At 41.1% G+C, this 25,118-nt stretch overlaps 1 protein-coding gene across 1 annotated transcript in view; it reads left to right on the forward strand.

Moving 5' to 3' along the window:
* The window catches only part of CCDC186 (coiled-coil domain containing 186), a 17,600-nt gene extending 1,881 nt beyond the window's left edge, over positions 1-15,719 (forward strand). Inside the window, exons 2-15 of the mRNA XM_009069548.1 lie at positions 1,248-1,374; positions 2,273-2,401; positions 3,331-3,543; positions 4,420-4,539; positions 5,082-5,186; positions 5,530-5,628; positions 6,378-6,464; positions 7,178-7,320; positions 10,177-10,432; positions 11,096-11,285; positions 12,365-12,445; positions 13,477-13,687; positions 14,708-14,927; positions 15,561-15,719. Of these exons, the coding sequence (XP_009067796.1) occupies positions 1,248-1,374; positions 2,273-2,401; positions 3,331-3,543; positions 4,420-4,539; positions 5,082-5,186; positions 5,530-5,628; positions 6,378-6,464; positions 7,178-7,320; positions 10,177-10,432; positions 11,096-11,285; positions 12,365-12,445; positions 13,477-13,687; positions 14,708-14,927; positions 15,561-15,644 (2,065 nt within the window). The 3' untranslated portion in view covers positions 15,645-15,719. The remainder of the gene's footprint in view (positions 1-1,247; positions 1,375-2,272; positions 2,402-3,330; positions 3,544-4,419; positions 4,540-5,081; positions 5,187-5,529; positions 5,629-6,377; positions 6,465-7,177; positions 7,321-10,176; positions 10,433-11,095; positions 11,286-12,364; positions 12,446-13,476; positions 13,688-14,707; positions 14,928-15,560) is intronic.
* The last annotated feature ends 9,399 nt before the right edge of the window (positions 15,720-25,118 follow it).

Here is a 25,118-nt window from a genome sequence, read left to right on the forward strand (position 1 = left end):
AGATATTATGTATACACACTGAATGCTTTTATATAGACATGTCTTTGGTCTCTCTTTTCTTCTTTTTTTTGTTTGCTTTTTTGTTTGTTCATTTGGTTTTGGTTTGTTTGTTTGTTTTTGGTTTTGGCCAGCTGCTATCACACCTGAACCCATTTGACTCTTGGGGACTCCCCTCAGGAGTATGAAACTGCTGTGGAATATGTTATGTTTGGTCCAAAGGGTATTCTGGGTTGTGTTTATTTTATCCCTTATCTTATGATCAGCAGAATTGCTTGTAACATCATTCTGGAAATAGCCCAGTTATCTCCTATGATCCGATTTAAATATATGTGTGAGCAGCTATTGTGTGAATTAAGAATTTGTAGTCCTGGAATGTTCATGAATAGATCAAAAAGCAGATCACAAGTGCTAAGGTCTCTTTCACTGATGGTATTGAATTCCTTGTAATTTAGGAGACTGGTTTGGTCAGAGAAAATATTTTTTTCATCAGAGGAGAGCTAAAGATGAAAATCTGTATGTAAAGGGATAGTTAAATGTCTTTACAGGTAAATGTGTGTCTCCCACAAATTCATGCCATTAGTGGCCTAAAATTCCCACCAGCTTAACTCTGTTTGCAAACATGTAAATACATTTGAGTCTCTTCATTCAGCAGTTCTGACAATGTAACTTCTGAGTTTTATGCTAGAAGGTCAAACCAGGTATGTGTTGGCTTCAAACAGCTGAGCTGAAATGGAGCAAAGTATTGCTAAAAACTGCACTTTATAAGGAGCATGAGCATGGACACTTGTTGCATACCTACTTAGGACTTAAAAAGTCAGGACTCCATTTCTTACTGGTCGTGAACTTCAAGGGGTGCTCTGAGCAATCCATGAAATGAATAAAATCTCTGTGTTCAGACATTTGACTGATGGAGCTATCTGACTTTCTGACTGGAAGTTCCTATCTTATGTGTACCTTAAGAATACTAACATTTACAGCTCTGTAGTTTCATAGAGGTACCAAATGTCTCATGTCATCGTGGACCACAACTACTCCAACATGCTGGAAACAAGCAATTTCCTCACAAGGGAGATGCTGCTTGCTGATTTGGAATTAAATTACACACACACAACAATGTTCTGATGGTTTCATGGATGTTATTAGGGTTTCTGGCTTCCCAATAAAATTTGGAGCTTGAAAAGCAAAAACCAAGCAAAAAATGCAGTACTGATGTACCTTATGTTTGATATCCTTTTTTTCCTTTACAGATTGATTAAAGAAAATAAAAAACATCAGGAACTGATTTTGGATATTTGCTCAGAAAAGGACAACTTAAAAGATGAATTGAAAAAACGAACAGAAACAGAAAAGCAGCACCTCAGCATAATTAAACAGGTACAGATAACAAACCAGAAGTGCTGGTTAGTAGCTCACCTGTGTATAGTGTCACTATGGCCACTGTTTAACAAGACTTCATCCTTGGTGGCACAGAGAAGGAAGGAATGCCTGTACTACTTATCCTAAGCATTTTAAGAGGATAAATCTGCTCTTCTATTCCAAGAAATTGTTGAAAAGCCTGTAGTGTCTTTGGGTAAACTGACTTTCTTGATTCACATCACCTAAGTGTTCTGTATCTGAAAGCTTCTCTTCAAGTCCCAAGAATCCCCATTTTGTAGGTTGCCCTGGTGTGTGGGTTTTATGTACCTTGGCTTCCTGCTGGAGAACAGTCTATGTTTGAGACCTGTTAGATCTTTTTACAGAAAAGTGTCACATTCCATCTTTTATCCTGATAGGATGATTTATTTCTTATATATAGACATAAAGGAGATCTTAAGTTGCCATCATTACATTCTCTGAGCCACTGCATCTGCTGTTAGAATTAATTCCCAGTCCAGTTCAGTATGGATGCTGCTCTGCTGGCTTGGTGAAGGATGTGGCACAGGGATAGGAACGAAAGGGTGGAAGGTGGAGCAATGTCAGATAGCATGTCAGCTCTGCTCTGGCATATCAACACTTGCTGTCGGTCTATTTTTTTTGTGTAATAAATTACTATGCCTTGTGTTTTACTTGATTTGATGCATCTCCAGTCTCACTGAAGATGAGAACTGACATCTTTCATGCTTGTACTGTCATGCAGAGCTAGATGTTGATATGGGTAGTTGCAGCTTGACAAGTGTAAAATACAAGTAAATATCTGTTGAAACATCTAATTTTGTGTCAGATGTTCCTGCCTGTATAAAACGTGATCAAGGTGTTATTTGCCCTGTAATTATATCGTAATGCTGTCTTTTAGCTGGAAGCAAGAATAGAAGAGCTTAATAAAGAAGTGAAAGCTAGTAAAGACAAACTTGTAACTCAAGATGCAGCAGCCAAGAATGCTATTCAGCAGTTGCATAAAGAGATGGCCCTTCGAATGGAGCAGGTAATATGGAAAACCTTAACTTGTCCACTATTTTAGGAACAAACTTAGTTCTTGTAGGAAACATATGGAATCACTGGGTAAGGCAGAATTTTCCAAAACTGGAACTGCTAGTGTGCAGTTATATGTGCATCTCTGATAACTGGCATCAGTGAATTTCCAAACAGCTGTTAATACTCAAGAGTGGTTGATAACTCTTTTTAAAAAATGTGTATTTTTGTGTATGGAATTCAGTCCTCAAGGAAATCTCTTTTTCCTTATCTGTAAGTTGAACTTTATTCAAAAGGAGCTGAAATCCGGCAGTGGCTTTTTTCAGGCAGGCTGTCACAAAATTAATGTTTTTCTCAATTCCAGCACAAAGCTCTTACTTTGTCTCTATGTATTACTGAGATCTGGGAATTTTTTTCCTTCTTAATGTCATCTTATGCCAAGTACTTTCTCTGTTGTATTCCAAAGCTCAGTGTCTGGTTTTTCTTTTTTGTTTTTCCTTCTAATTTGAAGCAGAATTTGTTAGTGCTGGTGGGGGGAATCTCTAATAATAAGCCACTGGAAGTAAGCTATCTGAAAAATAAGCCACTGGATAATGACTGTGTAGTTGACATGTGGATGAGGGAAAACAGGGGACTGGTACTGAGTATTACTAGAACTTACCAAATACACTTTACTTCTGAAACAAGATATTCCAAATTACTAACGCATTAGTAACTCATTTGAGATGTTTAGCTGTGCAGCTGCAGCTGCTTGGATATATATATATCTTTAGTGTCACAAGTATGAGTCATTCCAGTGCTTAAGAGGGGATCTCGTGCTTGTCTTTGCAAAACTGGAGCTTTTGTGTCCTGCCTTGTTATGCTGCTCTACTGCAGTGCTGAAAATATCCAGTAGTGTCTTACAGAGGTTACTTGTGAAACACCAATTGGTTCATTCTGTAGGCAAACAAGAAATGCGAAGAAGCACGTCATGAAAAGGAAACTATGGTGATGAAATATGTCCGAGGGGAGAAGGAATCACTTGACCTCCGCAAGGAGAAGGAGATCCTTGAGAGAAAAGTGCGAGATGCAAACAAAGAAATAGAAAAGCATACCAATAAAATCAAACAGCTTTCTCAGGAAAAAGGAAGATTGCACCAGCTCTATGAAAATAAGGTACTCTGGAGTATTGCTGTGTGACTGGAGTGAAGGATTAAGGCACTATCAGAGCAGCCTTATTACTTGTTTCCTATTGTGCTTGGTGAAAGAAACCTGTTTTCATTTGGTTTCGCTGAATAGCTGTGAAAATGCCTCTCCTCCAAGAGAAGGGGAACACATTACTGAGTTCTTGTTGTCTTTTTCAAGTTCCTTTTAATATTTCCCTGAATATTAGTTTTTGAAACATTAGGGCTTTTTGAAGAGACTGTTGCATATGTCTAGATTTTGAGGTAATTTCTAGCTTATTTGGACTGTTTTTTTAAAGGCTGCAACAGCATTAAATTATTCCAGTCTTTTTTCTGTGTTTTCACTCTGTATTTTCTCTTTCATAATACTAAAAATTGGTAATAAAGTAATAGGCTTTTTCAGGCCCAATTCAAAAAATTTGCCATTCTTTTTTAGAAAGCAGTAAAAGATTGCTACGAAGTTGTCTTGGTCTTTTTTGTATTGTGCTTCACACCTGTGTTTTGCAATTCCATTTCATGTGGAAGATCCAAAAATTGGTAAATGACTAGGGATCACACTTTGATTTGAGCCTCTTCTGAGCAGTTGTACTATGCACAGAATGATGAATTTTAACAAAAGTCCTAAACACTAAGGTATATTAACACTTACGGAACCCTACCTTGCTATACAAACCAGAACATTAATGTGGGTTTTTTCTCTGCATTATGGGCTAAAGCAGTATTGGGCATTCTCAAGTATGTGCATGGTGTTGCAAAATCCACACCTTGATGGGGGGAAAAAAACCCAAACCTTGACACTTGAACAGGAGTCTTGTAGAAACACTGGGGATTCAGATCTCTAAAAAACCCTCTGTGATTTTTTTCCTAGGATGGTGAAGCCACTCGACTCAACAGAGAAATAGAAAAATTGAAGGAAGAAATCAATTCTCATGTTATCAAAGTGAAATGGGCTCAGAACAAATTGAAAACAGAAATGGATTCACACAAGGTTAGTGAAGTGGTGCTGATACCATGGCATGAAAATATAGTCAGAGTAATGTGGTTGCTACACTGTTTACTTTTTATATAGTAGTAGAATCTAATTTCTGATTTCTAAGGTGAGGTTTTCATTTGAGTACCTTCAGCAAAAGTCAGAACAGTGCTCTTAAAGATACTAGTACTGAAATGAACATGTTGAAAGGATGGGAGGGGAGGATGTATGGGGGATTCTGTTTAATTTAGTGATGAACTTTTACTTTTGTTTGTTTGTTTGAAGTATCTGTCAGCTTAGATTTAACTGTCACTTAAAAACTATCTTCTGCAAATGTGTGTGGCACATAAACAAGAGATCCTTTTGTTGTGCTTTCAGTGTGACAAATGAAATTGCATAAAGTAATAATTGAATTGAAGGAGGAAAAATCATGTTGGAATTTTTGTTAATTCTTTCCAGACTAAAATAGCAAAGTTTTATTATGAGAAATGTTCTTCCCAGATTAAGTTAGGCAAACAGGTTTAATTAGGTTTAACCATTTGTTATTACTGTTTTTGTAGGAAACCAAAGAACGCCTCAAAGATGCAATGACAAAATTAACTGAAGCAAAAGAAGAAGCAGATCAGATAAGGAAAAACTGTCAAGAAATGATAAAATCCTATCAAGTAGGTACATTTTCTCAGGAGGTCACATTAGTGTTTAGCATCTGAGTCTTCTTTTTCTTCCCTTTTTATCTTAAGCTGTAGCAGGGAAGAATTATCCTGTGCAAGCTACAAAGCTGAGATGAATAGTCACTGGTTTCTTTACTTGGGAAGTTGTTAAATAAAAGGGAAAATGTTTGTCTTGATTGGCATGCAGCATGGGTGTCTTTGTTGGCATGGTCAGAATGGTTAGATATATAGCTACAGGAAGGACTCAGTGATGTGAAAAGCTGTCTGTGTGCTCATAGAACTAGAAAGGGGAACATAAGACTCTTAAACTTCACTTAGATTTCTTCAATCCCCTTAGGAGTCAGAAGAGATTAAACCAAATGAATTCGATGCAAGACTCCGAGTGACTAAAGGAGAGGCAGAAAAACAAAATCAGGAGAAGTCTGATCACCTGGAGGTAAATATGTGGTGTGTGGAGTCCATGCAATTGGCAACTTAGTAGTTAAGAATTCCATGACATTTTAATTTTTGACACTTTTACTTTAAGCTGCTTACAGTTTTTGCCAAACTCTTTGGTTGTTTGTTGCTTGGGTTTTTTGGGCCTAATGCTACATCCCAGGCATCTGCATCCGGCACTGCTTTTTGGAGGATGTTTTCAGGTACTACCTTGTGTGTAAAAACAAAGTTAGGGGAAATTTTGATATTAAGAGGGTGAAATAACTTCTCGTTCATTTGTAAACATGAACGTTGCTGTCATTTAAAGCATAAATTCAGATGATAGGCTTATCTCTGACCAGTATTTTGCCAAGCTATATGGCAAGGGGAGACAAGGAACAGCTTCTGTTCTGTGTAGAGATTTGCTAGCCCAAAAGTGAAGCTCCCTAATGCTCATATGTGCATATGCCATCTTCAGGGTTAACCAAGTGTCAGTTTACCTAGAACTTAGTCCAGGGTCTGTTGTAGCATAGATTTGTATACCTAAATCCAGAGTGTGTAGTCTCACTCTTCTTCATGGTTCTTCTGAGAAGCTTTTAGGTTTTTCTTTGCTTTTTAAAGAAGTAAACCGAACCTTTGGGTTACCTATTCTGCCTCAGGCTGTTGTGGTGGCCTGTATTGGCCTAGATTTCTTTGTTTGTTTTTTTTTTTTTTTTTTGAGATGCTACTTTATATTTAGATTTCTCAGTGAGCTTTTCACCCTTTCAAAAGGTGCATCATGCAAAAATAAAAGAACTGGAAGACCTGAAGAGAACATTTAAGGAAGGTATGGACGAGCTCCGAACGCTGAGAACAAAGGTAATGTGTGCTGTATTGCATTGCAGAGTTGGGTTTTGGAACAAGAACACATTCAATCTGTTAATTGTATTTTTACTTCTTTTGGAATTAACTGTGATGAAAGAGTGGCTGGCATGAGAATAAAAGGGATACATAATTCTTAACTCTGGGTAGCCTTTCTTAGGGAGTATCAGTTGATCCATAGCACAACAGTGTTTTGTTTCATGGTGTGCACTTCATTTGTCTGGAAAGTTGAAAAACATTTTGGTAAACATTTTTGCAATTTTAGTATCTTTGGAAAATGAAAAATACTTGTAATCCCTGGTAAGGAGTATATGCTATCCATAACTTGTGGATAGTCTACAGATTAGCATGCCAGTTCAGAGAAGGGATTTAGCTCAGTAGGACTGTAGAAAAAGGAAAAAATACATAAGGGATTGGCTTGGTAACTGGGGAAAGATGATGTCTGTGAATCCTGGTCTACCAGGCTGATAAATTTGACTCTTTGGACAAAACTGATTCGATCACACTTGTTGAATTTAATTTTTTTGTGTTTTGGTTTTGTTCTTGACTGTATTTGATCTGAACTACTTTTGGATATTGTTCTAAGCTACTTGGAACCGCCAAAAAATTAACACATGAGCTTTGTACAACAATCTAGACATGTGATCAGAATAACCTAGCACTGAAGTTTATGAGACTAAGTGGTTTCTGATTTCTTTTTTCCTGTTTAGGTAAAGTGTCTAGAGGATGAGCGTTTAAGAACAGAAGATGAGTTGTCCAAGTATAAAGAAATAATAAATAGACAGAAAACTGAAATTCAGAATTTGCTAGACAAAGTCAAGACTATAGATCACCTGCAGGATCAACATCAGAGGTACAACTGTGCACTTTGAGTAATGTTTTACAACATTATCTGAGATGTGGAAAGGTTTTCTTTGTTGAATTTATGCTTTAAAATGTATTGTCATTTGAAGAATCCCTGTCCTAATTTGTTTTCCTAATTTAAATCAGTATTGCTAATACTGGAAATAACTTCCTCTAGAGTATGCTGGAAATTAAGCACTTCTTATTCTAATAATGAAAGGTTTCAAACTACATGTGTCTAATTATAAGATTTAATCTCAATCCCCTTGTTTTAGAAGAGCCACCAAGGTTATGTCTTCTAGGTGCCTGCTCAGGGATTGTTTTATTGGAAGACTGGAGGGAAGCAACTAAACTGGAAAGGTAGTCCTTCAGAATTGTGATGGAGGAATGAAAGTATTTAGTGAAAAGAATCTTTTGTATGTGTTATTCAGACAGTATGGAGCACTTGTATTTTTCATGTTTCTATGTGGTACATATGGACTAGAATATGCTAATGCTCTCCTCTGGTTCTGGTGGTGTTGCATAAATGGAGATAGATCAATGTCAGATAAGCAGAACCACCCATGTGTCCCTCCTGTGCATTTAAACAGTTCTTACTTATCATTGAAAAATATTGCAGTTTTTAGAGGTCTTCCTCAGGATTTAGAAAATTCAGCACATTCTGTTTGCTGTGTGCTGGTCAGCTGTGTTATCACAGTGTCATCAGCCTTTCCGGGGAAACTGCAGTGTGTCAGAGACAACTGAAGCCTACACTTGGATCAATAACAGCTATTTTTTCACTTGCCAAGTGAATTAAAGCGGCTGTGATCAAAGTGTGAAACTACAAATGTGTCTTTCCAGTTATCTTTTCCTCTCAGTAATTGAGACATGCTTAAATATCTTGTCTCTCATTCCATTTCAGTTTGGATAATTTTTTCCAGCATCCTTCCCATACAATATTTATTATCCCTGTATCAAATTTCATATTATCTTTTATTTCTCTTTCAAAAGACTTTAACATGGTTCCAGTACTCCTTAGAATGATTTTGTGAAATATCAACCACAGATTTAAAACTTGGACTAGTAAATTCCTGTTATCATCTGTGAAAAGAGAAATCTTGGAATCTTGCCCTCTTTTACCTACTGTTCTGCACCATAAATAAACTTCCTGCCCTTCACTTTCTTGGAAGCAAATGGAAGGAACTTTATCTTCATTCACACAAAATCTTCCCTGTTTTCCTCATGAGAAAAGGACAGAGGAGAGAGGGGTTTTTTTTAGCCTAGGGAAGAGAAGATGGAAGGTAAACATCCTGAAATGTATAAACGGCTATAATAAAGGGAATGTTCAGCTATCCTTACGCACTGGAGGAAGATGAATTTAGGTTGAATGCTGGGAAGAACTTTATGGTTGAGCTGCATATGGATCACCTCCAGTGTTCCCTGGTCTCTTTCACTGGTGAACTTTTAAGGATAAGCTAGAGATATAATGGTGTAAACAATCAGTTTTGTCTGGTTCAACCCTGGCTGCTAGGCAGAGATTTCTCCTGTCATAATGAAACAACATATTTGAAAACGTAGAATGCAAGCATAGCCCTCTGGCATAGGTTTCTAAATGGGAGCTGTAGGTGAGGTATTCTGTAGCACAAATGACTGAAAAAATTTAGTGCAGTGGTTGTACAGTCTGAAGTCTTCTGAAAGGTGGAATTGGCCTAAAAAGACTGTAAATGCAGGTGCAGTACATTTGATGTTATCCTTTAGTAGTGCAGTGCATCTTGTCTTTAACCACACTTGCCTCACTTTGGTAGTTGGAAGCATATAACTTACAGTAATGGAGTTCTGGTGGAATCCAGTTACTTAGTTTTGCAAAACTATAATTCATTTTCAGTATTGTTAATGATTTGGTTTGCCTGAGTCTCAACCCTGCTTGAAGAAATATGTTAATACAGGATTGTTGCCTTAAAGTGAATTGAGCTTCCTGGTAATGGCACTGTGTGTCAGGGAATTAAATGATATATGTGCTATTGCTTGTATAACTTCAACTTTACTTTTAAATTTGAATATACATACTCCTTGCAAGAGGGGAGGGGTTTTCTGCTGATGGTGGAAGGTAAGGTGTTAGAACAGGTCTAGAAAATCCTATGATTGAAGAACTAATGATGTAATATTGCAAGAGCTAACAAGGGGGGGGGATGTTTTTAGTCTGTAATATTTTTAACAGCTGTTTAATTTTGGAATGAATTTCAATCGCTTTCTCTACAATGTTAATTATTGAACACACCACTTTTTTCGCTCAGGTGGATTGCAAGTGATTAAATCAAAAGTCTCCCAATGGAAGTGTTTCAGTGGAAACAAAAGCTTGTTTGGTAGAGGATTGGGGGAGGTACAGTGGAGTAAGACAGGTCCTTTGATTCAGAGCTGCACTGCTTGGATAAGGATGTTTCAGGAATCACCATACTGCTGTCCTAGAGAAGCTCAGAACTGGAGTGTTCCCCTGTCTCTTAAAGACAAGTCCTCTTGCAGAATGGCCATCTTTGAGTTGGCAGACCTTCCTCTTACCTTACCAGATCTGGTTTGGAGGGTTTTGTTTGTATCCTGTTCTGAAGCTCATACATGCAGAATACAGAGGGATGCTCTTCCTTGAAGGAGGAGCTAATGCCTGCATGTCCTTCTGTGGGATGTAGATATCTGTCACTTGAGCACTGCAAAATGTCATGAAATGAATTGAAAACACCCTTGACATTTAAAGTGATCCAGTGACTAACACATGCCACAGGGCCATTAATTGTTCCCCTGCTTTATTTAACCTTGACCTGAATCGTTTTGTTTCAATAAGGTTTCATGTCTTTAAACTCAGGTTATCCTTAATAAGATGCAATTGTTTTGACAGAGATGAACAAGAAATCAATGCTTTAAAGGAAGAAGTAGATGGTTTCAATTCTCTGGTTGCTGATCTTCAGAGGGACATTGAAGGTAGTCGGAAAAGAGAATCTGAGCTATTGATATTCACTGAAAAATTAACCAGTAAGAATGCACAGCTTCAGTCTGAAAACAATTCCTTGCAGAGCCAGTTGGATAAGCTTTCTTACAGCGAAAGAGAGCTGCAGAATCAGCTGGAATGTGCTCAACAGACTAAAGATGATCTGGTGAGTACAGTGTGCAGCTTGTTTTATGCTCTAGTAAGACATCTGATACTGGTGATGATACATGAATTCCACCTTGTGTCTTTACTTACCTGACTGCAATTCTTCATTGGGTTTGCCAATTTGATAGAATAATAGCAGTGGAGTAGGAGCTCCTCATGTTCCTAAGAAAAAAGAAATCCTGAGGCACACTGCACTGGAATGAGGGGGTGTTGCTGTGTTGTTCTGTCTTTCCTGGGGGTAGTGCAACTTGTCATTGAAACAAGCAGAACTGTCTTTCCTGGGGGTAGAGCGTTGTTCTCTGTGCAACTTGTCATTGAAACAAGCAGAAGGTTATAATTTGCCTGTGACATTTATTGCTGTAAACTGTTTCTCAGGTCCTGTTTGTACTATGAGATAAATGTAATTTTTGGTAAGCTTAGTGCATCATGGAAGGTAATGTGACTGCACTGTACAGCTCTGCAAGACTTTGTGCTGAGCATGTAGATGTTTTGGAGATAGTTCAGGAAACTTACTGTTCATTTGCAGTGCCAGTGTTTAGCCTAAATAATACATGTAAAATGTGAATGATTCTCAGGTGAGAAGTGCACTTAGGGCTGTTGAGCATACAGCACAGTTAGGCTAGAAATTTTTTGTATATGACTGAAAATAAAATTGCAATTTCAGGCCAGCAAGTTACAGAAGGAGGAGGATCAGCGAAAGCTAGAGGTTGAGACACTACAGGCTCAGCTGGCTGCAGAGCAGGAAGAGCTAACAGCACTGAAGACCCACATGGATGAACTCAAAGATGACCTGGCTACACAGAAGCGCAAGCATGCGGCGAACCTCAAGGATCTCACAAAACAACTTCAGCTAGGTGGAAATTATTTTCAGTTATGAGTCGGCCCCATCTGTAAACCCCACCACAGTGTTTGGTAGAGACTAGAGTCCTGTCTGCATACATGCACTGTTTGAGTGTCACCCTTCAAGCTCTCCCTGTCCCTAAAGACAGTGAGAGTGAGTGAGCAAGTTAGATCTTGTGGAAACTGCAGTTACAGGCTTTAGTGTCAATTTTCAGTCTTAAATATAACTTTTGAAGTGGGCTTTGACATAAAATGAGAGATTTATTTCAAAAGAGCTTGGTCTTTGTTATGATGTGTGTGACTACTGAAATGTCACTGGGTATATATGGATCTTGGTCTGTGTAGGAGTATATTCAAAAGTTGCTAGAAGTTTCCTAGTTGCTGACTGTATCAGGAATTGCTGGTGACAGTTATTTTTTTAGTACATTAAACAGAACACTTCGGTCTTTAAGGCTGGATATGGAGAGACTGACTAATTTTGTCTACAAATAGACATCGTCAAACACCCAATAATGCATATGCTCTGAATGCAAACAGATTTGAAGATAATCAAATCTGTTTGAAACAAGAGATCCTGTTGGCATTGTGCAAGACAAGTCCTGTGTCCCTTTTTGTACATATGAGAACAGCTGTGTGCTTTCCCTCTTGATCCTTACTGAATGAGTGGTGCTTCTGGCACAAGTACTATACACTTGCTGTAGTGACACAGTTACGAGATGCTGGAACAGATTTGCCATTCTGACATTCAGTAGTTTTTACATGGCCGCCCTTATCAAAAGTAAAATCAAATTTAAGTCTTCAAGTGTTCCCTGTTAATCCTATGTATGGTATTACTCCCTTCAGCTGGCAACTGCTGCAGTGTGTAGGGATCATGGTGGATGTTAGATTCAGGTGCTTCATGGTTGGGGGCAGAGGGAGATGGGGAACTGTTTGGTTTGTGTTTTATTCTTAGTTGCTACCATTATCTTGCAGTTGTCAAGCCATGTTAAATTAGTGCAGATCAGAAAGGATTAGAGGTTTTGTGTGCCAGGAAACACTGTCATTTTTAGTTTTTAATCTGCTATTGGTAATCATCATTTTGTTACACTTGTAGCACGGAGGAAATTGGATCAGATGGAAAATGGTAATTATGACAAAGAAGTCAGCAGCATGGGGAGCCGTTCCAGTTCATCAGGTAATAGAGCACATAGCAGAGCTGCCAGAACAGCCCTTCCATCCTCCTAAGGTTGCCATGGAGTGCTGCCTGAGCCTGCTCTTTCTGGGGTTTGGGCATGTACAGTGTGTGGGCAGCCTCCCATTACAGCTGACAAAATAGCCTTTAAGCACCAAAATGCACTTGGCTGGCTGCAGCTGTAGGTGCTTATTATGAGATTAACATGTAATGTTTATGATGTTTATATATTGTGGTTCTTTTTAAGTACCAACCCGTTTTATTTTGTTGCTTTTATGTTTGGAGGAAGCTCTGGGGACTCCAGTTTGTAGAGGACCCTTTTACATGCTGCCAGAGGCACAAGAAAAATGAGCACTGGCTTCTAACATTGTTTAATTGCCCTATTGACAGTTGCAACTGTGTAAATGATAAATCAATTAGCATCATTAGAGGCATCAGTGAGCTTGTGGAAAACTCACTGCTTTCTATCTGGTTAGAAATAAAGCACTAGTCTTCTGCACTGAAGACATCATCTGCTTCCTTCCTCAGCATCTTTGGGGTTTAGGTTGGGTTAGTTCTGTCAGTGTGTGCTGTAATCTAAATGTATGAGAGAACCAAATGCTTAGAAACAAGAAGAGAAAGTACTTAAAGGTCTAAGTGATCAGTGGTGCAGTGTTTATATACATGGCTTTTGTCAGTCTGTACAGTTTTCAGTGTTGTAATTTTAGTGGACGCCAAAATGGATATATTTAAAATCAGCTCGGTCTTGGACCAAGCTGATGAATATGAAGGTGTTTAAGTGGAAATAAGCATTCCTGAAGGAAACACACTTAGCCAAACACCCATGCAAGGGTAATGCGCTGCTGTCTCGCAGGTCGCATTCAAATGCTCCAAGGATAGTTTATAGAAAATCCACTAAAATACAAGGGCAATTGACCTGCTGAAGAAGATATCCTAAGCTCTTGAAATGTGATGAATGCATGCCCTGCTCTGGTGGGGGCACTTTACCTGGAATGAAAGGAAAAGAATTGCTTACAAATCTGTTGTGTTCCCAGGCTCCCTTAACGCGCGGAGCAGCAACGAGGATCGGTCACCTGAGAACACTGGGTCTTCAGTGGCTGTGGACAGCTTCCCAGAGGTGGACAAGTCTGTCCTGGTTGAAAGAATATTAAGGCTACAGAAGGCACATGCTCGAAAAAATGAAAAGATGGAGTTTATGGAGGATCACATTAAACAACTGGTGGAGGAAATCAGAAAAAAAACCAAGTATGTTTCATGTTCTGTTCGTACAGATTGTCAGTGTTGTGCTGATGCACTAGGCAAGTGTTCTGGATTTTATGTAAGACAAGGAATTGATTAATTTAAGGTGTTTAAACCATTAAAAATATTGCAGTGATAGTAGATTTCAAAGGTAGGATTAGACTTGGGGTTTTTTCCTTATCTTTCCCCAGCAGTTACAGTAATTCGCAAGTTTTTGGCAGTTATTACTATTACTGAACTTTTTTTTTAGGAGGAATAGACTAGTACAAGTGAGGTTTTGGTAGCAAAATGGTCACCAGATGGCTGATTTGAGGTGGACTGCTGCCACTGGTTAACAGAAGAGTGCATTCTCTTCATATGCTAAAGAGGGTGCTGATTGTGTGTGTTTGTTTTGGAAAGAGAATATGCATAATTCCAGATGGCATTGCACAGCAAACAATGTATCTGAGCCAAAGGTGGTCAGTAGTTAATGTGAGACAAGATTACACTTACATGGAAATCTCATCTTCCAAGATGATGTATGGAACTGCAGTTAGGAAGGAAAGAAATGGCAGCATATACCTTCCTCTGGAAAGTGCAGTTGTCTGTTAAGAGCAGTCCTTGCTTAATGAGTCTGTGCATTTATACCCATTTGGTACCATTTCACAGACATGATCACAGCTTGTGAAGACTCTTGAGAAGAGAATTTGTGAATTTTGTCTCGTGTGTAGAAAGCTATCTGAAGTCAAACAGCAGAGACATTTGGAAATACTTTTTTCCCCAGTAGCTTTCCAGAATACTTCTAAATAAGTAAACCTTGCACATTTTAGTGACTCAGCTCACCAGCATCTCCTGTAGCACTTTTGGTATCCCAGGTTTTCATCTGACTTAGAAATTGCAGGAGTACATTTTTAGTGCCTCTTCAGTAATATTCAGTACTGCTCGAAAATGAAATTACTCATGTCTGGAATCTCAACTTACTTCACTGACTGACTTTTCACTGCCTTGTAATGATATGATGTTTAATTTATTTTTCTCATCCCCCAGAATTATTCAGAGTTACATTTTGCGAGAAGAAGCTGGAACACTGTCATCAGAGGCCTCTGACTTCAACAAAGTACACCTGAGTAGACGGGGTGGGATTATGGCATCCCTGTACACATCTCATCCTGCAGATAGTGGTCTCACATTGGAACTCTCCTTAGAGATAAACAGGAAGCTACAGGCTGTGTTAGAAGATACGTTACTGAAAAATATCACGTTGAAAGTGAGTAGCTATGCCAGTTCTTCCACATGTTCTTGTGGTTCTGAGATGATTTCCTCAGAGGTGCACGTGCTGTTAAAGGGCTTTGCAGCAGTCAGCTCACTGTGAATTGGTGCACTGACAGCATTGGATTAACCAGAGAGTTACATAGCATGATCCAAGCTAAACCTCTGGTTTGGGACCCTCAGAGTATGCTGCACTGATGGGCTGAAATAAACTCTAGGCTGCCTGTGCCTCCAGCAGAGCAGGGTCTGTCCATGCTCTCCCTACTCTGTGGAGCCAGGAGGGAAGGTGGCAGGCTGGGGAGTGGTGTGCATGCTGCCAGCTGCACCACACTGTTCTGCAGGAGTTGGAGATCTCTTCCTCTAATTATCATTCTCCTGGAATGCTATACTTTCTAGACATCCTGTAGAATATTAGTAACCACAAAAAAAACTTGTGGAGAGGTTTGTGTCCTTTATTGAAATGAACTTGGTTTTCTCCACCTCTGTCTAATAATTTACATTTGTTCTGGAAACTTGAAAGTATCATCCTGCTGACATAAACAGCAATTTGTAACTTACTACTGCATTTTGTGCTGATCATCAACTCATTTTCCCTGTATAACTTATCCTGTTGTTTTTTTCTCCTTCAAAGGAAAACCTCCAAACTCTAGGAACAGAAATAGAACGACTGATTAAACACAAGCATGAACTGGAACAGAGAATAAAGCAGACATAACTAAAACTTCTATGGACTAACTAACATGAAGATGCAGAAGAGGCAGGTGCTCTAGACCACTGTTTTTTACATTTTGCCTGCCAGCACAAGCATCTGGTGTCTTGCAAAAGAAGCCTTTGACCACATAGGCTCACTCGTGTGAGAGATCCACAGGGTTTGGCATCAGTGTGGTTCTGTCTGCCCAACACCAGCCTGAGGCATTGCTGAATTTAACTACACACTACATTTATCTAAAACCTTTATTTGAAATGACGTACAGATGCTTTGCAGTGCATACTATGTTTTGAGTGAGTTGCAGTGAGATTGTAATTTCTGCACTGTGTAATTAATCAGTCTCTTAATGACAGAGCTTGAAAAAAATAAAGCCAGTTATGTCTTAGTTGCTATTAAGCATATCCAGTGTTACTGAGCTTTAAGGGCTTTCAGACATTATTTCCTTTCTTGCATATTATTTCTGATCTTTAGGTCGACTAAGCATTTTTTACACAGGCATGGAAAAATGCTTTGTCACAAAATTTTGGTTTTTAAATGGTGGCCATGATACTGCATATTTTCTGCTTTAGATTAACATTCAACAGGTCAGTGTCTGTATTCAAAAGAAGTGAAACAACAGTAAAACTAAGAGATTAAGAAACTTTCTGATTCAATTCTTGAGTATGTGTAATTAAAACAAATGTCAGTTCAACAAATCTTGTAAACCCTTGATCTTTAGACATGTGGATATACAGAAGTCTGATATCAGATAATCAGTTAATAAAGTTCTCTGGGCTTCTGCATAACTAACAGCCATTTAAAAAGTAGGAGTTTTAGCTGCCCATTGTTACATATGCACACGTAGACATGATGATTGCATCTGTTTTCAAAGATGAATGGAAGCTAACTAGATTTTCTCATGAATTGTGGTTAGACCAGTCAGTGAAAGTAATAAGACATGAGAAATTTATCTAAACAGGATTTTAATCTGTTGTTTGGACTGTGAAGGTGGCACAGAAATCTGTGCAGCTCCTTGATTGTACTGTTGTGAGGAATTAGTTGGTCAAAATAGCACAAACTGAGAATTACTATTTAGTCCTTCCATGGCCGAGAAGGTGATGGAGGAGGAGTATCAAGGTGACAAGATTTGGATTAGTCACAGCATCATGTTCACATTTTAATTCCAGGATAAGTAAAATACAGTATCTGAAATATCTCTATTCCAGCAGTAAATGCATAGTTTCTGTATTTATTGCCTTTTGACCAAAATAAATGATCAGATCACAGTGTAAATACATACTTCAGGTTTTTATTAAATACTTGAACTTCCTATTGTCATGGAAAAAGAGTCAATGTACATTTACAATAGCAATGGTTTAGCTATTTTAATCAGAAGGGATACCTGGGGGACAAGGGTGGGGGAAGAATCTGTCTTACCTAAGGCACCATTTGAATTGTACAGCAAACAAGGGACCTGAATCTGGCAGCACAGAGGATAATTTATGGGACATCTGGGTGACTTAGGGCTGTGTGCTCCATTTTCAGGTGCTTGAGCTTTGTGATGAAACAATTTGAGCAGAAGGGCCTGATTTGGTTTGAATAGTTTGGTTCAAGACAGTGAGATTTTCTTGTTACTTTAAAGATAGACATCTCTGAAAGTCCTTGTGGGATCAAGACCTAGTTTGTGGTCCAGAGAGCTTCAGGAGTCTCAGATGGCAGGTCCCTTCTGTATCAAAGGATTAAGTGTTTCTTTAGAAAGGGAGAGTGGGAAGAAATTGTTAAAAACTTGACTGAGCATTATATAGAAACTGCAAGCCTTTAATCTGGGTGGGTTTTTATACATCTATTTTTCTAATTTCTGAGAGCAATGGTTATCTGAAGTGTTAGGGAATTTGGACCAGTCCAGTCATGGGACTACCTCTGCTTTACTATTGTTTAAGTGATGTGAACAAGAAAATAACCTGGCTCTGCTGAAACTGGTTTGTCACCAGCTTCCAGGAAGTGAACAGACAGCTGTTTGTGACTGAGCTACATGTTCTGCTGAAAGTATTTCAGAACAATCTGCATGCTAAAACATAGCTTAGCTTGTGTGTGTATGTTTGTGTTTCCATGTTTTGTTGTACCAGATCTCTGGATATTTTCAGGCATTTAGCTGAATGACTCCAGTATTTTAGATACCATGTTAATATTGTAATCATTTAATGTATGTTCTCCAGGTGTACAGTGTGAATGAAGGAGAGGTGTGGTGCAGATGGAATCAGTGCAATGATGTTGTGGAAATTCTTACTTCTTTTGGCATGGTTGTTTCTCCTTTTAAGTTATTTGAGAAACCTAGTTATCTGTCCTCCTGCCCTGCTGGAAATGCTGCTTCCTCTTTGTAGCGCTAGTAACTTCTCAGACTTCTATTTTTTCTTGGTTATGGAGACACACAAAGTAGCCAAAATACCACATTGTTTATTGTGCACGGTATCTTCATGGACCAAAGTTGCCATCTACAGCTGTTATTTTAAACATATCTGTTAGAAATGGAAATGTCATTCTAGCTTGCACATTGGCAAATGACTTTCTAGTAAAACCAGAATGTGATGGATACATGATGGGGTCAGCCAGCAGCTTTGCTTGAGGATGTTCCTCGTTTCTGAGAGTGGTGTATTATCCATAAAATGTTGCTGGCATGTCACCTGCCTGTGGTTTCCCTGGGGTGATTTGTCAGACCTGTAACAAGAAAACACTGCAAAGGTGTGTTTGTGTGGGGTGGTTCCCACATGGGGCACCAGCTGGTGCAGAGTGGGTGCAAGGCTTGTGTAGCAACTGCATTTCACTTACCCTTGTTCTGGAAACTTTGTATTTCGAACCTGAAATTGAAAACTCTCCTCACATAAACTGAATTTTAGCGATAAACTAATTCTGAAGGCAGCCTGGAGCAGTTAGCTGCATACCTGTCACTGAAATTCAGTGTCCATTAGACGTGTCATTGCCACAGGCTGTTTTGAAAATTCCAAGCTTGTAGCTAGTTGTGTCTTACAGGCTTAAACATCTGTTTCTTAAATACTCAGGGTGCTCTTTGAATTCAAACATCACACAGCCAGATGTTGCTAGAGGCCCTACAGGAAAGCTGCCTATGCTTTTCCACCCCCTGTAAAATCCAGCGCTGTCATTGCCTGAGGCCAGACCCTCTGACCTGAAGAATACCATTGTATGCTATAGAAATCACTGACTTTCTGCTCCATAGACTTGTGCAATATTTTTTAATTACAGCGTCCAGAAAACTGGAGATTGATTTCTTCCTTGGATATTTTCTCATTATCTTCACCTGTTGCTGGCAACACTTTTGCTTTCTCTCTTGAAATATTTTTCATTACAATGTTTTGGTTCATAATTTAAAATGAAAAGAAACTGTATTTCTGACTTCCAGTGCATGGAGTGTGATGCTGAGTGGCCACATGCTGCAGAGACCTGAATCTAGGAGGAGTTCAGAGAGCAAGGCCTGTCCAAAAGGGGCTACATGCTTCCTGCTGCCAGTGGGAAGCACTGGGACTGTGGATACAGCAGTAGGTGGCACTGGGAATCAGGTGTATGTGTCTCCACAGCCCCCTGACCCCTGTCTAGGGGCACACAGCTGTGTTGCAGAGGGAGCTGAGTGGTGTTCAGAGCTTTTCCAACATGGATGTGTGTTTCCTTCCTGTTTTCTTGTTCTAACTGAAACATGTCGAATCTTCCAATGTATGTATGTAAGTCATCTGAATACACACAGAATGTCTATTGATTTAATTTTGTAGATACCTGTTTCTGTATAAAGTTTTTGAAGATATCGCTATACCTTATGTATATACTGTACTTTGAAATAATAAACCTACAAATGTATGAAGGTCTGGTTGGGCTCTGTGGTTTGTTCCACTCTGGGTTGCAGTGCTAGCTCTCAGTTGAGGGTGGGTGGGGGTGGCAGCAGGATGCTCCCTGGTGGGTGCTCCTCCTTTGGGAGTGGGAGCCTTCCTTTCTCAGCACAGTCCTCGTGATGCTTGTAAACAAGTACTCGGAGATGAATTGCCAGCAAACCGCTCCTGCCGGCACGGAGAGCACCTTCCACTCCCGTTCCTGTTTCCCCTGAAGCAGACCTAGCTGTGTATGAGGAGTTTGATCAGCAGTTGGAGGTGCTGCTGCTCCCGTGGCAGGTCGGTGCTCGCTGCCAGCCACGGCTCTCCCATTGCGCCGTGTAAACAGGAGGTGGCAGTGCCTCTTTGCCGCTTACCTCCAGCACTGCCAGTCGGTTTAGCAGCAAAGCCAGGGAAAACAGCCTCTCCTGCTGTACTCCATCCCTTGGAAACCGCGGAGAGACCTTTCCATCCTCAGGACAGGTGATGGGTGTGCAGCTGCAGTTAAGTGCTGCAGTCCCGGGAAGTGGCTTCGCTGCTTGAGCTGCTTTTCCCTTGTGCAACATGAATTTGGCAGTCCCACAGTCCCAGGAGCAAGGGCTGATTCCTTGGCTGCAGCTCCACATTTGGGACACAATTTGCTGGTCTGATTTATTTATTCCCTTGTAGAGATCTAATGGAGTTTGGTTTTTAGCCACGATGGTATTGTTTGATACAAACCATGAGTGGTGCTGTCTGATTGCTGGCTGTTCATTGTGGCTGTGCTTGTGTTAAAAACCTGGGAATAGGGTTGGTATGGGTTGTCCTGCCCTTACAGCCTGATTGTAGGGAGACAAAGGGAAAAAGAAATACCATGAAGAGGATAATCTATGGAGATTATTCTAGTATTTCCCAAAGTATCTTAAATGAGGGAAATTTCCTGTTGAAAGTATTGGCAAACTCCCTAGGACCAGGCCAAGGGCTCCCAGTAAGTTGTCTGGTTACTCTTACCTCTATGACTCTCTGCTTAAATTGTTTTGCTGTTCAGCATTTTACTTCCAGCCTTTACAACTAATAGCAGGTACAGCTCTTGGTGACAGATGTGACCAAAACCCAAGGTTTATTTGTGCTTCCCAAGTACTTAATGCTGCTATTTGGAAACAGCAGCCTGAAGTTAAGCTTCTTCAAGTACTAATTTCAACTTCGGTGGTATTTGCAAGTAGCCATGTGGCAAATAACTTCCCACACAGTGTTTTACACACAGGTCTGTGTGTAGAGAAAGGTTCTCACGGCACCTTAGTGTTAAGTCCTGCAGGAACCAGTGTGATGCTGCAGCTACTGGGTGATAAATATCTAACCCAGTGCTAGCAGTTTGGCTGACTGTGAATGAGGAAATCAGCACTGCTATTTTTCTCTCCCTCCCTGCTTTATTTTAAGGGGGTTTTAACAGCGAGCTCTGCTTGGGGTTTTGTTGTTGCCGTTGTTTTTAGGCTATTTTGCATTAAACCACAGTGGGTCTGTGCCAGATTTTGCAAGATTTTTGCATGCATAAATGTAACTGTTGCAGTAGAAAAGTGCTGCTGAACAAGTTGTTCTCATCTAACGTGTATAAATATGCTGTTAGATGAGTTTGTTGCTGTTCTGCTCCAGTGGATGCCCTATAGTCAGGAAACCCTCTGTCCGTCAGGTTTCCCTGAGCTCTTGACCATGTGCAGGTGCCCACTGATCTCTGCAGGGCTGCTCAAATGCCTCAAGTGAAGCACCTTGCTGACTTAACAGGCTGAATCCTATGAATGCCTATGAGCTTCTTAAGAAGTTTCTATTTTAAAATAATCCCATGTGTGTGGAATAAAGAAAAGCAGCAGATGAAAGCACAGAGAAGTCTGTGAGCTCTAACCAAAGTGCTGGTGTTTGACACAAGGTAGGTGGTGAGCACAGCCTAGCAAGCACTGCTGCTCCCTTTGGGGTGGCTAGTGAGTCCTTAAACGCTGCCCTGGGCCATCCAGTCTGAAGTTCTTTGGGAATTGGTGCTGCCTTTGGAGATGGCTTGAAGCAAAGTGCAAATACAGGGCAAAGTTTTTTCAAGCTGCATTCTGCAGCCAGGCAGGAGCATTTGTGAAACCTGCACTGTGAAAAGGACTGGTTAAAAACACTCTGAAAATGATGGATCTGAAATTATTCTAAATCCAGTCAGTTCCTGGCACAGAGGAAAGGAAGAAGGTGGTAAGACTCACTTATATATCAACACTGTGGGTAAAAGCAGCATATGGCAAAGTTACGGGCTGCAAAAAGAAGCCTAGTGCTGGTCAGCCTGAAACTGTTTTATGGGTCTGCAAATTCCCTGGAAACTTTGGCATGTCAAAGAGGTTGAAAACCATCAGACTTGGGCTCAGAGCTGTGACCTGTTTATGCTGTAAGAGGCTTGTACTAATCAGCTGCTCTAGCTTCACCTTAGTAATTAGATTATCAGAGCAATATTGCTTAGATGGACGCTGGAAAATATTTAAGGGCTCCTTCTGGAGAAGGGATCTTCAGCCATAGGGTGAAATGAGAAATCAGAACAAGTTGCTGTCATCTTCTCAAAGGCTTAGTGTGAGGCTCCTGGCAACTGGGCTTGTAATGCCCTTTTACTGGTCCCTTCCCCTTGCCAAGTGTCTGACCTGGCCCTAGGGCCCACTTAAACCAGTGGGGATGGCTGGGGTAGGGAACAGCACTGTCCTACAGGTGAGGTTATTCTCCACTGCTGTCTACCTCCTCCCAAGCTATTCAAGCAGCTCCCAATGCACTGCAGATAACAGCTCAGCCTTTTGAGGCAAAGCAAGAAGTATTTGTTTTCCCTGGCAATGCCATACTGTGACTTGCAGTGTATTGGAGGTGGTTGCACAGCTCCCACATACTCCATGCTGCAGAGACAGAGCTCCTTGAGCGAGGTAGGATGGCTGGCAGCAAAACCCCTCCACAGCTCCAGGTAAAACCTCCCCCAGAATCCACAGCCCCTTGTTTTGCTTGGCTTTCATCAGACATTTCTGGGATCTTGAAAGATCCAGCTGGAGCCAAGCAGGTGTTTTCCATCAGCAAGGATTGGCAGAGGAAAGCCTCTGCTTCATAAACCAATCTGGTGAAGCAAGCAGCTGTCAATCTAGGCACCTCTGGTCCTGGACTCTGTGCTTTGAAGCCCTTGTGGTCTTTCTTGGGCCATCCAACCCCACGACCAAATGCATCAAGGTGGACTGCCAGCAGGGAACGGCTACACTGGCCCTTCACAAATGTAGGCACACCTCTAAACCAGGACCTGACCAAAGGCTGGATTGAGTTACCTTGTCTCCTCAGGCAGGTGAAGCCCTTGGAAAAGAGAAGTGGCAGATCTGGCAGTAAGCCTGTAGCACGAGGCTCGTAGATTACGGTTTTTTGTTACCTGAATTATAGCAAACTATTTCCCTCTCTGAGAAATTCCTTGCAGTCTTCCAAGGCTGCTTGTTGATGGTGAAAGATCAGTCAACTATTTCAAACTGATTTGACCTTGCTTGGGTTGGCGACAGAGCCCAGACCTTGCTGGTAGTGGTCACCTTGTAATGCCAAAGCCACTGTGGCGTGTCTCTCATTAACGACAACGTTTAGGCAACTGCAAGTCATGCCGAGGCACAGTGCTGGGTGAGCTCCCTCCCATCACACTGAAGAGAGCGTGATTTAGCTTTCCTTGGCTTTGGTGGTAGCTGAAACAATAGAAGTGTCCCCAAAGGCCAGGGCATTCAAGCCAGCAGGGTTTCTCTAGAGAGCAATAAATGGAGGTACTTACGTTTCATTAATTGTGTATCAGAGAAAACACTGGAAAAACACCAAACCAACCAACCAAAGCAGCGAGTTTACCACTGACTGCTGGGGGAGGCTTCTGCCAAGAAAGCAGCCTTGGATCAGAGAGCAAGGAAACGAAGCCCTTCCAAAGGGTGACTCAGAGCAGCCTCACAGGCTCCTGTGCTGACACCCTGTCACCACTGTGCTGGATGGGGGCACAGGGGAGTAGCTCCTGTCTGGCCACCATCCTCTGCGTGGATGTCTTGTGACCAGAGAGGAGACTGTCTCACACACAGCTGCCAGGGAGGTCAGCTGGGGTTCAGATCCCTCATATCATTGAATCAGAGAATCATTTTGATTGAAAGGGGCCTTAAAGACCATTTGCTGCCCACCCCCCTGCTATGGGGACAACTTCCACTAGACCAGGTTGCTCAAAGCCCCATTCAGCCTGATGATGAACGCTTCCAGGAATGGAGCATCCACAGCTTCTCTGGATAACATGTTCCAGTGCCTCACTACCCTCACAGTTAAAATTGTCTTCCTAATATCTAATAAAAACCTGTCCTCTTTCTGTTAGAAGCCATTCCCCCGTGTCCTATCCCTATGTGCACTCGTAAAAAGTTCCTCTCTATCTCTCTTGTAGCCCCTTTAGTGCTATAAGGTCTTCCTGGAGCCTTCTCTTCTTCAGGCTGAACAGCCCCAACTCTCTCAGCCTGTCTTCATAGCAGAGGTGCTCCAGCCCTCTGAACATCTTTGTTGCCCTTCTCTGAACCTGCTCCAACAGGTCCACATCCTTCTTGTGTTGGGCCCCCAGAGCTGGATGCAGTACTGCAGGTGGGGGTCTCACCAGAGTGCAGTAGAGGGAGAGTCACCTCCCTTGACCTTCTGGCCATGCTTCTTTAGATGTAGCCCCAGACACAGTTGTCTTTGTGGGCTGCAAGTACACATTGACAACTCATGTTGAGCTTCTCATCAACCAACACACCCCCAAGCCCTTCTCCTCAGGGCTGCTCTCAATCTCTTCTCCATCCAGTCTGTATTTCTGCTTGGGATTGCCCTGACCCAGGTACAGACTTTGCACTTGGTCTTGTGGAACTTCATGTTGTTGACACTGGCCCATCTCTGAAGCCTGTCCAGGTCCCTCTGGATGGCATCCCTTCCCTCCACTGTGTCAGCTGCACCACTCAGTTTGGTGTCATCAGAAAACTTGCTGAGGTGCACTCGATCTCACCATCCATGTCACTGACAAAGGTGTTAAACAGCACTGGCCCCAATGCCTAACCCCTGAGGCATGTCACTCACCACTGCCTTCCACCTGGGCATGAAGCTGTTGACTGCAACTCCTTGAGTGCGACCACCTAGCCAGTTCCTTATCCTCCAAGTGGTCCATCCATCAAATCCATGCCTCTCTAGTTTAAAGACAGGGGTGCCACATGGAACAGTGTCAAATGCTTTGCAGAAGACCAGGCTGTATTGAGATGAAAAATTCATGTTTTCTAACATGAGGATGGTTCTTTTGATTTTTCAGTCTTCTCACCATCAGGAACCTGATATAGGCAACAGCACAAGGATGTTGAAGGAGCTACTGTCCTCTTACCAACCTGCAGCTCATCAGCTAGGGCAACATTTGAGCAGGGACTGAGTCAAGCTAAGTCAAGGCAGGACTGGAAAAGGAGTCAGCCTTCCCTGGAGAGAAACTCACCTGGCTTTGCTAGCTGAGGCAGTGAAGGCAATCAGGAAATCCAGCCTGCACTGCCAAGAAGGTGGGGCAGACCCTGTGATGAGCCTTTCACTTGTGGGACTTTCCTACTTGCAATTGCCTGTGACTTGAGGAATTGGGCTGGTCCATGACACATTG

Source organism: Acanthisitta chloris, unplaced genomic scaffold (genome assembly GCF_000695815.1).
Source record: "Acanthisitta chloris isolate BGI_N310 unplaced genomic scaffold, ASM69581v1 scaffold8042, whole genome shotgun sequence".
Lineage (NCBI taxonomy): Eukaryota > Metazoa > Chordata > Aves > Passeriformes > Acanthisittidae > Acanthisitta > Acanthisitta chloris.